The sequence below is a fragment of the Helicoverpa zea genome, chromosome 4 (genome assembly GCF_022581195.2).
Source record: "Helicoverpa zea isolate HzStark_Cry1AcR chromosome 4, ilHelZeax1.1, whole genome shotgun sequence".
NCBI classification, from domain to species: Eukaryota; Metazoa; Arthropoda; class Insecta; order Lepidoptera; family Noctuidae; genus Helicoverpa; species Helicoverpa zea.
This window is the reverse complement of record NC_061455.1, coordinates 3,524,389-3,539,172: the sequence shown is the minus strand read 5'-3', so window position 1 is coordinate 3,539,172 and position 14,784 is coordinate 3,524,389. Positions and strand designations below refer to the sequence as shown.

General features: G+C 35.9%; 1 protein-coding gene across 1 annotated transcript in view; it reads left to right on the top strand.

Moving 5' to 3' along the window:
- LOC124630091 (hemicentin-2-like) overlaps positions 1-14,784 on the top strand; it is a 38,578-nt gene that overhangs the window by 8,135 nt on the left and 15,659 nt on the right. The window contains exons 2-4 of the mRNA XM_047163817.1: positions 3,097-3,305; positions 5,749-5,959; positions 12,468-12,595. Of these exons, the coding sequence (XP_047019773.1) occupies positions 3,097-3,305; positions 5,749-5,959; positions 12,468-12,595 (548 nt within the window). The remainder of the gene's footprint in view (positions 1-3,096; positions 3,306-5,748; positions 5,960-12,467; positions 12,596-14,784) is intronic.

Here is a 14,784-nt window from a genome sequence, read left to right as displayed (position 1 = left end):
AACCATACCGCGTATACCGTAAAATCTATGTAGATTATTTTCCCGAAAGTACGCTGCATGATTTTACCCACTAGTTTTATTGTTCCATAATCTTTATTTTATGCAATTACCACTCACTGAACTTTTCCAGTAGTAACTTAGTAGATTAAACATTAAAGGAACACCAGATTATTTTTTTAATTTTAAATATTAATATAACTTACGGTTTGTTTCCGACATAGCTCGCAGGTCTTGCCACTTCTGAACTTTAATAAAACTGCTCAATTCGTGCTGATAGTAATTATTATACACACGTATCTAATAACACCATACTATTCAAGTCGACTGCTGCTCGACAACTGCGCTCAAGACTACACCGCACATGCGGACATAACCTCGGTTCCCGCGCTTTTTCGCTTTGCGCTTTTACATCAGTCAATACAAAAACTATTTACAATTTATTTAAATAATAGTCAAAAGTAGACATTACAACTAAATCACAATTTCTAAATATAATTTAAATACTTAAATTTAGACAAATAAGTAACTTAAAAGTAATGAATACAATTATAAATTTACACGTCCTGTTAAATCCGGTCTTCATACAAAGTGAAGTCAGTTGCATATTTCAAAAATCACGACAATAGTTAGGAAAAGGCTTGGCAGATGATGACGCAATGCAGGTACCTACAACGTATCTACTCGCGACAGACGGCGTTACATTTTTCATGTGCGTAATAAAAGTAAAGGGGTGGGTAGACGAACGACTGGTAAAAAATAGCAGCATAAACTCCTATGTATGTGTGTTAAAATAGTAGGCATGTTGGTTGAGATTTTTTCTTTTGAGATCTCATTTTATGTAAGACATAATTTCAGTGGCATAAATTGATTAGTTATTTAAAAGTAATAATGGTTAATAAGGACTATTTTTAGACCAATTCCTTTGCTTCTAGCTGGAAAAACCTTATAGTTTATAGGAGAGTTTAGATTAAGACTATCTTTAGACGCCTTTACGTTGCCGCCTAAAATGTCATCTCCGTCTAAACTCAGCGTATCACAAAATAAAGGAGTTGCAAATATTCCTCAAGGCTGATGATAACTTTGTTAAAACATGACAAAATATGGGTAAATTCTGGTTATATTTAATTCTATATACTTAATCAAATTGAAATCAAAATTATAACCAAAATACCCTCGACCAGTTACATTACACTAAACATCAAACTGCCAACAGTCTGTTACCAGCCCAAAAGATCTGCTCACTTGCGCAACCAACTCTCTATGGTATTAAAGTGTCATTCGTCCAAAGCCGGGAGGATCATAATTTAAAATTTACCACTTAATCAAGGTTCAGCTGACAATCGCGATTTACGTCTCCTAGTGGACATTTCATTTTCCACTCAATTACTTTTTCTCAGGTCTTTAAACGATAATGTGATTAATTTTTAATCTGATCAGAGGGACCATTAATCTGATGGGGATCTCAGTCCGAAGGAAATTAATGAAGTTATCGTTGTTTATTGTAAGACTTGAATGCTCAAAAACTTATAATTTACGGTAGCTCGCGAACAATTTTGAAGAGTTTTGTTTCGAGATTTCTTTGTTGATTGAACGTGTTTTGTTTTCTTGTTTGAGAGAGGTTGCGGTATGAATCGGTAATGCTTTTAAAATGTTTGTTATGAATGTAGAATGAAATGTTTCGCTGTATTTACTCGTTTATATTTATGGGTCATATTTGCCTACATAATTAAAATATGACAGTCTAATTATGTATAGTTGTCTGTTGACAGGGTAAAATAATTATTTTTGCGTGATGAAATGTTTTTCATTTTATGTATGTGACTGGTTTAAATTGAATGGTTTCTACACGTTCACATGCAGTGCCTTAGACGAGGATAGATAAATGCATTACATTGTAGTCAGCCAATGTTCTGCTACGGTTGCGTAGCTAACGTAGCGTAGCTGTGACGTCAATGCAGACTCGTAGCCTCTACGACGTAGGCATCAACTTAAACAGAACTTTCTTGTATTTGTTTTTGAGTCCTTTAATTGCTTTAGCATGTCGAGATTATTGTATTAGTTTTATTTTGTTTAGTAAATTAAATTTCTTAAGAAGTTAGTTTAGAAATTAAGACTCATTTGGCTTTTATAGTGCCGTTTTAATTTACGAAAACTTAACATAAAAATATAGAAGTCACACTTTTTCATAATGATAGTAATTTATATTTCTTTTCTGTTCTATTTTTATTTTCACCGAATAGCAAAGAACATAAATAGACAGAAACATTGATTTTCGCTTTGACTCATCCCAAATCCGAGACCCATTTTTTTCATTTCGCCGAAATCATTTTCTTTTGAGCAGTTTTTTGTTACAATTATGATTTCTTCCGATCTACAGAGGTCAAACAGCAATCGTTCCATTGATAGAAATAAATCGAAAGAAAAGAAAGGTTATTGGATCGGAACGATATTGAAATGAAAGTTTTTTGCATTGCTCTGGTAATAATTGCAGGAACTTCGAGCGAAATACCTTCTTATTATACGAAAAGGTTAAGCGGTTTTTGAATACATTTATTCTGAGAGAATGAAATAAAACTCTACAATGGATATAGAAATAATTTATGGTCCTAAAAAGGGCCCCTTTTTAAATTAGACACTTTTTATACCATGTTCTTTCAGTAATTTTAATTCGTACGTCTACGGGTTTAATTTTTAGCGACTAAGAGGGTGCTCATATGGAATTTGGCATATATCTTTGAGAATAAGACCGTATTTTAGCAATTCGAATGTGAAGTGATTGTAACGGTGCTATTGAGTATAATTCCTGTATCTGACAGTGCTGTTGAGTTTCCTATTACATTTTTATCAGTAAGAAATAGTTTGGAGTTAGGACTTACGTGGTATAAATCTTGATGATTGTACTGATATCTTTAAGCTAACATTTCAATTAAATACGTTAGGGTGAGGATTAAGATGTGATGTGTGATGGTGGAATTGAAGATTACGTTTTCAAATAAATATAATGTAGCCTTGTTCCATCTTTGTTGCGGTCGACTCCTTAAATCGCATGCCTAGCCTTCTTAACTAAATAATTTCATGTATATGTTTTGTCCACAGTATGCCGACAAGACAGCGGCAACAACAGACCTCGGGATCAAAGCACAGTGTCAGAATCTTCTAGAAGATTCAGGACGGAGTTCCTAGAAGACTGGCCACAGACCCCCGGTGCTCCATACTTTGACCCCAGCACGCCTGACAATGTGACCGGCTTAGTGGGGCATCCTGTCATACTGCTGTGCAAAGTCAAGAATTTGCAGAATAGAACTGTAAGTATATTATTAATTTAAGAAGGTTTATTTCGTTTAAGTTAACAAATGTGCTTATGAATGTTGGTTTTAACCGGTAATTGTCAATCAAATTTTTCACATTTATGCACAGAAGCTGGCGTTCCTTTCGCAATAAATAAATGAATTATTCTTTTTAGCTTGAGTGAGATCACAGTGTCACCATATATCACATATTTTCTCAGAAAGAGCACGTAAAATAAATAGACATAAGACATGCACGTACATATATTTACATACTTACTATTTGTCAACGACAAAGATCTCGTTGGAATTTATAAAATAAAAAAAAATGATGTCAACAAATAAATCCCTAGCTTCATTAGTTCAAAATACTCTTTGTACAAGTACAAGAAAACGCTTGTTTTAAAACCTAAAAGATATTTTACTTAGAACAAAAAGCTAATTACCACGCTTGATTAAGCCAATGATCATGAACAGTTAACCATCCCACAAACTTCATAGTCCTTTAGTATTTCAGTTAGTTTCTATTAGTGCTCCTAGAATGAATAGTAAGCTCGGTACTAAAGTTGTACCAATACATCTACTATTGGCAGTTATAATGTATCCATTGAAAGATTGTACCGTTGAGTGAGCAGAGGGAGTTGGATCTGAATGTTTGGGAGTTAAGTTAAAATCTGACGTTAGTGTGTCTAAATTCATATATTGTTTATGATTTGTATCTCAAGGAATCAGAATCTTACGTGGAAAGTCGAAAGCTCTTAATTTAAATTCGTTCTATATCCTTTTTACATTTTTGGTGTCTATGCCTTAAATATTGTTTCTAAATTAATTTCATGCTTATAAAAAATACTGACAAAAAAGCTGTGCGACTAAGCCACAAACGATAATTCCAGAATATAAGATTTCAAAACAAAAGCGATCTCAAATCTTAAATTGCTCCACGAGTCTAAAATTTCAATCGGAACCAAAACAATTTTGGCTCCAAAATGCAACAATACAGCTCAGGTTAACAAAATTTGTATAAGTGTACAAAGTTATGACAAAGTTCTATTCAGAAACAGGTGTCGCGAGATTGCTTGGTCGTATAGAAGCTGTAATATCTTGGATATAGGAACATGGAGAACAAAATTATTAGTGGACGTGGCAAAAAGGAAAAGAAAGTAGCTCGTCAAGTGAGGGAAGAACTGTTTTCGCCCTTCTATGCCTTCTTAGGACTCCACCATTCTTTGTAACACCGAAAATCGTTTAGAAACATTTCAAAGAACCTGAAAGCCTAGCTAATTCACTCCTACCTGATCGTTTTGGTCATACACATGCCGTACGAATCTGACCTAGAAGAAGGCGGCTGACCTACCTGGCATTTTGGCATCTCCGCTCTACTTTGCTTACTCCGTGGATATAGGTCTTACTTCGAACAAAGTCTTCGAATACAGTTTTGCTCGACTTTACAATAGGCAATTTCCGATTCGTGTAGAACTCATTTCTGCAATGGAGCCCAAAGAGCTTTGGGAGTTCAAAGACAGCTATATTGTAATGGAACTTGCGCCCTTACCTGTTAGTTAAGTAGTCAAGTCTTGAGAAGCTTGGTATTAGAACTATGTTTTTCAAAATGTACCTAATTTTTTTCCGTTTTGTCTAGGTAGGTATTTATAACATGTTGTCTCTTTGTGGGACTTTCAAAATCATTCACAATTAATTACAATGGACCATTTTTTACGATTACGACAAACGTCTACAAACCGCGGATTGCAATAACCTATATTGCATACATACTTTATATGCAGTTAATGTCAAAATTCAATCCTAATCTATCTAAAACAACGGATGGATCGATTTTTATCTACATTAACTGGTTTTTCTTTACCTATTTCATTTGTTTTCCATACCTCTGTCATTAGAACGTTAGATATTCTTAGTAATACGAATAGCTATTTTCTTGTTATCATTGTTCGACCCATCTCAAATAACTTAGACAACGCAATCCACTGGATTAGTTATCGCGAGCCGTTTTGATTAACCTAACGGTATTTCTAAGGTTATTCGGTAAGTTTCATACGCTTCAGACTGTAATGTATGTTTGGATGCTGAAGTAAGGTATTATACTTGATACTAACATTGTTTGAATTGGTGCTGAAATTCGATATTATGGTATGAAGACTGTGAACTATTCTGGTTCAAGCAGGAGTTTATTTACGTTAAGCATATGGAAGCCTAACTTGATTGTATATTACGCGTTAAATATATAACCAATTATCTTTGAAGGGTAGGCAGAATTTAGGTTGAAGTTACAGAGATCTTCGTGTGTTTATAAATGAAAACATATCGACACTGGAACAGCCTTTCGTATCATTTTTAATGAACTTATTTACTTAAAGAAAATGATTAATTTGAGAGCCATCTACATTTACCTATTTCTTTTTCTTTCTGTTTTTGCACGTATTTAAAATTATTTTGTACACAGGTATCATGGGTCCGTCACCGCGACATCCACCTGCTGACGGTGGGGCGCTACACGTACACGTCGGACCAGCGCTTCGAGGCGCAGCACAAGCCGCGTTCCGAAGAGTGGGCGCTGCGTATACGCAGCCCGCAGCGCCGCGACTCCGGACAATACGAGTGCCAGATATCCACCACGCCGCCTATAGGCCATGCTGTACATCTTAATATTGTAGGTAAGTGAATAATCGTCAGTCTAATAAGGACCCAATGTTAAACCATTTCCAGAAGTAAATATGTATCAGTTTGCATTTAAAAACTTTTATTTTGCTGGAGACTTCGCAATCTCCAAGGTCCATTTACAAGACTAAATGTTCACCACCCGTAAGTGCGTATGTCTTGTCTTCGACCAAAACCATTTGCAATGACCATGAATACCAAGAACACTAATTCCCACTTCGAAACTACTTCTAAAATACCTACCCGCATGCATTCACATTTGGAAACGTTCCAATTACACTGAACGGAGTCCATTCAAACCTGGAATTGACCGCGAAATTCGAAACTGTCCAAAGATTGCAACTAGCGTAACGTTACTGTCCCATATTTTTCACAAAGACCTAGAAAACATTGGAGCCAATAGACGCTGGCTATTGAGGAAATTCTTGGCACTAAACTTGAATTCGACGCAAATAGCTCGATGTCGCAGATCGCTGAGGAAATAATGGAATAGTCATAAAGAATGGGCAATTTTCTTTGCGTTCCAATTAAAAGCGCTGATTCAACTTACGGTACAATGTAGACTTTTGAGTATTGTTTGAGAGTTATCAAGTTTTTTTTTCATAATTCCGAATGTGCATTTCATATACATAATTTATGCACAAAGAAAAAGAAAAAAAAAACACTATTTGGCTCTGTGTTTATGTACAATTCGGGAAAGTTTAAAAATCTACATTTTCACTACTCGGAAAAATATGAATAGTTGACTTAGATTTCTTTATAATATGCTGTTTACTGTACTTTCCTTCACAAGGAGACTTTCAAAGCACAGGCGAATTAGCAGCGCAGTACATTGTCAATATTTCATGTGTAGCAAGCAAATGGAATGGGCTCTATCAAAGGAAACTAACTCCAGATAGAAACAAGCAAAGCTTTACTGAAACTATTGTTTGCATGGCTTGTGCTTCACAGCCTTCTACACATATTACGCTTAGAGACAGACTGCAAACTTTAAGTCGGCCGACAATTTGTTTGGGGACATGAATTGTAATTTTGTTTTGACGTGAAAAAGTGCTAAAAACTAGCCCAGTTTCAATAAACGTTTTTGACTTTGACTTTGAAATTAGTATATCGTTAGCTATATCAGACCGACTGTCTACCCAACAGGTATCGGGTTGCCCAGGTAACTGGATTGAGGAGGTCAGATAGGCAGTCGCTCTTTGTAGTACTTACGTAATTAGCTGAAACCGGTTAGACTGGAAGCCGATTCCAAGATAGTTGCGAAAGGGCTCGGGAGATGATGATGATAATAATCAGACCGACTAAAAACTTTGATTAGAATCAAGCAAAGCTGGAGCAAGTCACGAACATTCGGGATCTAGGCGTAGTTATTAGCAGCGATTTGTCATTTAACACACACATTAATACAGTGACCAAGAAAGCTATGAAAATGGTGGGATTTATTAGTAGAATAGGCAAAGAGTTTAAGGGGACCTTTGCGTTAAAGATGCTCTATAACTCCTACGTAAGGTCACAAGTAGAATACGCATCTGCAGTTTGGAATCCAGTTTACGGAACACACCAAACCCGCATTGAGCGCGTACAACGCAAATTTACAAAATATTTGAGGTACAAGGACCACCGCTGCCCTTATAGTGCTAATTATGAGCATCGCCTTCGCCACTTTAAGATTACTCCGCTGCAACAGCGTAGGACACTTATAGACCTCTGCACCCTATACAAAATCGCAAACGGTGTGACTTCAACTCCAGAGCTACTCAATAAATTAACCCTAGAAGTTCCCCGTCAGTGGCACGTTAGGTCTAAAAAAACAAGTAGGACATTTGTTTCTAAACCGAGTCGCACTAATCTGGGCCAACATGCACCTCTTAATAGGATGATGACTACGTATAATAAAGCTTGCGCGTGTGACAGTAGCTTAGATATATTTTCTGACAGCTTATCAAGCTTCAAAGCCAAGGCAATTGTCATTGATGACCTGTGATTGGCTACCTAGTAACTATTGTAATTCTGTGTGTGTGTGTTTTTTTTTTTTTTGCTCGATTTAATTTAACGACTCAATCTTTTATTATTATTATTTTTTATTTTTTATCTGCCAATTGTAAATATTCTGATTTTGTCTTTGTTTGTGTTTTTCTTTTTTTTTCAATTTATTGTTATAAGAATTTTATTAACATTTTTATTCTTCAATGTAATTTCAATAATGTAATATAATGATTCAATGTAATGCAATTTAATCTAATGTATTTATGATTGTTACTTTCCATACGAATGGTGTGTACACCTTTAAGTGACGTTTTTGCACTGTATGGAGGATAAATGTTTATAAAAATTTAAGCTATTTGTAAAAATGTCGTTGGTGTACCTTACTAAATCTATACATATAATAAATCTGTAGAAAAGTAATTTTTGTACATTGAAGAAATAGACAAAAAAAATAGCCAGCATTTTAAAGGATAACTAACAGAACCCATTTCCATCATTTTTGACATTTTTGTCTGTTTGTCTGTTTATCTGTTTGTTTGTTCGGGATTCACGTAAAATCTACGAATTAAATGCAGACAATGCTTATATACAAAAATTCTACGTAACTTGGGGTATTACTTAGTTTTTGTTTCATCGAAATCGATTCACTCTATCAAAAGATATGATTAATTTTGTGAATTCAAGATGTAAAATATTACGACACGCAGTCTATTTGTCAAAACTGTACATTTGAATGTTGTACTTATATTAGTTGATCGGCCTATTATTAATCTTTACACAGAAAATCACACCTTTATAAGTAACTTCGGAAGAAAAAAAAAATGAAAATTTTGTTTAGCCAAGGTTAAAGTAGCTCCATCTGTGGTAAATAAAATACATCAAATTTGTCAAAGGGGCGAGGTGGTAAATGACAATATTACCATACATTCTTTATAGAGGATTATTATTTCAACAGATGGAGTTGTGTATTTTACGTAATTCACCATATTTTAACACGTAGTGTAATTTTTCGATAGACATTTCAATAGTGTTTGTCAGTTTGCCGTGCCACATCAAAATCCAACTATAATTATTACCTTGATGAAAAGAAAATTAATAGTTCTCAGCCAAATTTAAAACGGTGCCATCTAAATTATTTTTTGAACATTATGTCAAAAATGATGACTTTAGTGGAACAATTAATTATTATTTAAAGTTACAGATGGAGTTCATATCAGGATTTTTTCATAAACATAGTTTAGCTTATCTTCCACTAATGTGGTGGCCTTAAAACAAATAACTTTGAGTGAGTAGTATTAAGTAGACCTTAATTATTTTTTCTGATGCAAAATATGTAAACTTAATCCTTAATTAGAAGAAATGAGGATCTATCTCTCGCAAGCGCTGCTAAGCGTGAGGTAGAAGCCCAGATACAAAGAGCAGATAAGAAATGGGAGCTTTCTCTATTTAATACCATACACACGTAAAATGCTTTATGCGTCTGAAAACGTACAAATTACGCGCCGCATACCAGAGACATGCTTACTTTCAACTTCTGATCGCAAATACACTGTTCACGATTACGAACAGTCTCAGTAAGAGCCGAGCCAAGTCTAAAAAAACACCTTTTATATCAAACGTAGTACAAATAGTTCTCTGTCGCAAATCCTATCCACCTATATCCTATCCTAATATAAAAATCCAAAAACCAATGGTATCCTATTCGAGAAGTCAAAAGAGTTGACCTGCCAACGTCAGCTTCTGCGCTAAGCAAGTGTTCTTCATAGTACCATCAGAATTACATTCATCATTGAATGAGGTGAATAAATTTTCAGAAACCACAATAACAGTAGGAGCCAAAGCATATTATCGCTTCATAGAGCTCTGATTGGCCCCAGGTGACCAAGTCAGGTCTGATTTATTCGTTCATCAGATCTTTGAAAGTGTTTCAGTGGATACTTACTGTCGTCCTGTTTACGTGTGACACAAAATATGGTATATAAACGTCCTCCGCAAGAGCGAAATTCTCCCGGTGTGTGGTAGTGATGCACAGTATACAACACTTATGTTTCTTTTGATTTGCTGGCTCCACCAAGAAATGACAAATTGCGAGCGTACATTCTGAAAATCTTGGCAAAACTGCAGGTTTCAAGTACGAACACATGAAGTGGACTCTCACAGATACGTACATTTTGCCTATTCGTGAACTAATGCAAACATTTCGGTGGAGTCCCGGCTTAGGCCACCACATTAGGCGTGCGCGGGCACCATCACATCACCAGCACATCGGGCGTGTGAGTAGCGCGGGCGTCGCGAGCGCGCTGCGTGAGCGTCGCGTTTTGCTGCCCTGCGGCATTTGCAGCGCGCTCGCGGCGCGCACGCGCCGCTCTCCTTGACGTTTAACTGCTAAGGCGTTTAGCGGGCGGCGGGGATAGCGGGCGACGCCCGCGCTACTCACACGCCCGAGGATCGCGCACGCCTGATGTGGGGTCAGCCTTACCATAGTGAGTAAGTGAAACTATCCTACCCTATGCACCTGCTGATGATGATGACTCATTTTATCATCCATCCAGCTATTCCCCAACTATGTTGGTGTTGGCTTCCAGTCACCGAATCTGTTTGAGTACCAATATTTTGCTTGGAGCGACTACCTATCTACCTATCTTCAATCCAGTCAACTACACAAGACGATATCCATGGTAAGACTGACAGACTTTCTGGCTTCTGATTAGTCGCAGCAGCTGCAGAAAATGTACAAATGACAGCTTTGTCAGACTCAAAGCATATAGTCATAGATTATTGCTGTTTCCTGTGAAAATTACTTACGCACCATATGTAATAATTTTCCAAATTGGCTGACTAGATCCAGAGATATTCACAACGTCACAAACTTTACTTCTTTTGTTTAGATAAATGGTCACATCCACAACACAACCTTGATCATGAATCTATGCGACTGCTAAGTGCTAATCCTAATTATACTGTCACGTGAAAGAATGCACCTACGGGATAAGTAGTATTTTGACTATTATATTGCCCACGCAGACGAAGTTGCGGGCAACAGCTAGTAAATAAATAAATAAATAAGATTTTCTTCAAAAAATTGCCAAGCATTGGGTCAACTGTTGGCCGACAGTTTAGTCTGCAATGTGTGGATATCCTTACTGTGTTTACTTTGTCAGTCTGTTGTTCTATTATTATTTTATTCGATATTAAAGTTAGACTGTTTGTTTGAGCTTAGTTCGGAAACGGTGAGTCGATATTGTTTTAGGGTATCCAAAGTTTATTTAGTGTAAGCGGGCCGAGGTGTATTTTATGTTTTCTGTTTATTTTAGAGAAGTTCAATATGAGAAAACTATGAAACTATGTGAAAAAATTGCGCGAGATAATACTAATAACAATAAAGTTGAATATGTTACTTTAATTGCACACTTTAGAAGTCCAACCGACTTATTCATTGATTCTGACTATTATGATTACTTGGATTTTTGTGTTTAAATTACGGCTAAGGCCCGAAGTGCTTCTACACCTGGTTTGCCCGGCTACAACTGGATGTAACCAGCCATATGTTACATTAATTGAACCCTTATAATGGCACCCTTTATGATAAGGAACAGCCGTCGACTTAACAATGGCACAAGTTTTCTTCGAAGTAATGGATCAGAATTTCATCGTAACTATTTTTTGTTAAGAATTCGTCACGCTAAGGTGTTATTGTTAGGCCGTAATATATGGCTTCCTTATAATGTGGGTGTGAAACCCTGAATTTTATTATATAACACTTTTTGCTGCGTAACACTTTTCCTACGTAATGTTTCTTATTCTTTAAGTGAACATATTCGCTTACTAATTAAGACTACTGGGATTATAAAATAAAACTGCTTTCATTTCTTTTCTTTCTTTCACTAGGCTAGATTATGAGGATTTATAATACACCAAATAAAAAGAAAATACCTTTTCACTTTGTTTTCATCGCTTCTTTTTCACCGTATCTAAACCAAACACCTGAAATCTATAAAGACTTGGAACTTGATTTCTTATTCCCTTGACAAATAAAAACTATAACTACTTTCAAACTGGAAAGTGCACACTCTTCGTTGTTGTTAAATAAATAAAATACGGACAAGACTTTTAAACTGCTAACCACTTTTGACATGGTTATACACTTTCGGCGTGAAATCAAATGGTAATAATATTTTTTTGGTACCTATCCGTAGAATATACGTGTCCTTAAATACACACGTAAGTATCAAGTTATTGAGGAGGATTTCATACATGGAAAATGCGAACTTGAAGTCCTATGTAGCACTTTTCTAAGTGATTTTATAAATATCTAAGCCCTCCTCCTAATTTAAAAGTGGGGAAGGGCGGGCGTTTTGGGGGCTGTCTTTTGTAAATTTGACCTTTAAAAAGTGCTGATTTACAGCGTGCTTTGAATAAATGACTTTTGGTTTTGATTGATTTTGAAAAGTTCTATCAACGACCTGACTACCTAAACATGTGTTGTAACATCTATAACATAAACACCATTGTCCACAGAACCAGAAACCGAGATCTTGGGGGGTCCAGACCTGTTCATATACGCGGGCTCCACCATTAACCTCACGTGTATCGTGAGGCACACGCCAGAACCGCCCAACACCATCAATTGGACGCATAGAGGGAAGGTAAGATTAAATATATCTAATAGTTATTTTAAAGACGAAAAAATATTATTTTGTTCATTTTTGGATTGTTGGAAATCGATTTTTGAAGAACTAATTTGGGGTAAACTTTCAATCTAGTTAGTTCAGGCACTTCTCTTTCTAGGAAGAAACAATAGAAGGTGTAATGTGTTTTAGGGGCTCTTCTACCAGTAGTTTCACGTCTAGATTCAAGAAATGGTCTTTTGGTCAGTAATCGCCATTGCTTAACATGGATCAACTGCCTAAATGCGTCACTAATAGACTTTTTATGTTAAATTTCAAGCTACTATATAATAAAATGCTCAACACACAATTCAACTGCTCAGCACTTTGATATGCCTCTTAACTGACTCCTTAAGACTTCTGAAAAAAGTAAAAATAAACCCACCTGCATAGTACGTTTAAATAAAACTGAGCCACTCCAATTTACTTTCTGTATTACGTTCCCGTCACAACTCTAAACTAAATGCATTTCTTTGCAACTGTTGCACAAATATGACATCGTAATAGAAATGGTCTGAGGTTAAAAATGAAATGTGATATAAAATAAATGACTTTATATGAAGAGTAGGCGGACAAAGTAGTTCAAAGTTTTGTTGATAAACATACAAATGTATCTCTTTGTTTTTTGTCACTTGGTAATCGTAACTAACGTGCAAAAGTGCAGGTTTCCTCAAGATGTTTCTCAGTAATTGGTGTCCAAGATAAACTTACAAATTACGTAATAACTTAACAAAGATCCATTGGTACTTGTCTCACATGGCATCGAACCCACTCATTCATACTTTAGGAACTGGTGCTTTAACCACTACGAAACCTAAACTTAATAAACCAATAAAGCTATAAAACAGACTCCAAAGTATAAAACTCATCACCGACACTAACTCCCTCATTAATTCAGACACTAACTCGATAAGTTCTAATTCCTAGTACCCAACCGGTCTATTAAACGCCATAGAAGCGGAATGCGATTCCCCAAATTGCAATTAAACGCATCCATATGTGAATAGCACTGGGTATTAAGATTAAGTTGATTTCACACTGGACTATTAACACCAAATTGTGTCTCGAATAATGGCGTTTCGGTTGGGATTTAAACTTTGGTCTTGTGAAGTTTTGGAAGCTATTACGGGTTTGTTAGTGTTTTGACACGGAGTAAGGAAAGATGAGCGGAGATGCTATAATGCAGGAAAGTCAAGCGCCTTCTTCTAGGTCAAACGGTGGGTATGACCACAACGATCTTTTTTGAATCGCCGAATTGATGGTCCTGGGTTCGATCGAACATTTGTGTGATAAGCACGTGTCTGTGGGTGTTATAATATGTATCTATGTATAATATATATTACTATGTGTAGTTTATAAAATGCCAGTTTTTATGGCAAATAACTATAAGATACAAACGGGCGAAAATACTAAAAATCGTGTTATATTATATACGTGTATGATTCAATTGAAAAGGTTATTAAATGGCATAGAATATTATGCGAACGATTGAGTATATTCAAGTAAATGCAGAATTGAGTCGGTATGCCGATTGCATACTTGGCATTGTGGAATAATGCAGAAATACTCCTTTGGCATTCAGGATAATGCGGTACCATTTATTTTCAATGTCAAAGGAATTCGACCCAGTAAATTAATTTATTTATAAGCAACACATATTACAGTAGTGTGTACCTATGTTGGTTACTTCTTTACGTGCGAACAGCTAAACCGATTTTGATGATAGGTTATCCTCCGAATCATAATTCATTCAGTAGAAGGGTGAAACCGCTGTAAGAATTAATTTTGAAATACTTAACTGCTTATATGATTTTCTTGAATCTAGACACACGGCAGTGTGTCCGCCAAGTTCGAGCAAAAAAAGCGACACACCGGCCGTGGGTTATATTACACGAACCATTTCGGAAATTCGACCCCCCTATAACTCAAAATCTATTTTATTTACACATTTCAAATTTCTAGTATCTGTTGAGACCCCCTCACTTATCTAAAATACAAAATTTCATTAATATACCTATTGTAGGTCTTGAGATATTGACGTCAGAAAATCGCTATTTTTACTATACACTCACTGACTGACTCACTGATTCACTGACTCACTCATCAAAAACCTAGACCACTTCCAATGGTCGTATTGACTTGAAATTTGGCATGGAGGTAGGTCTTTA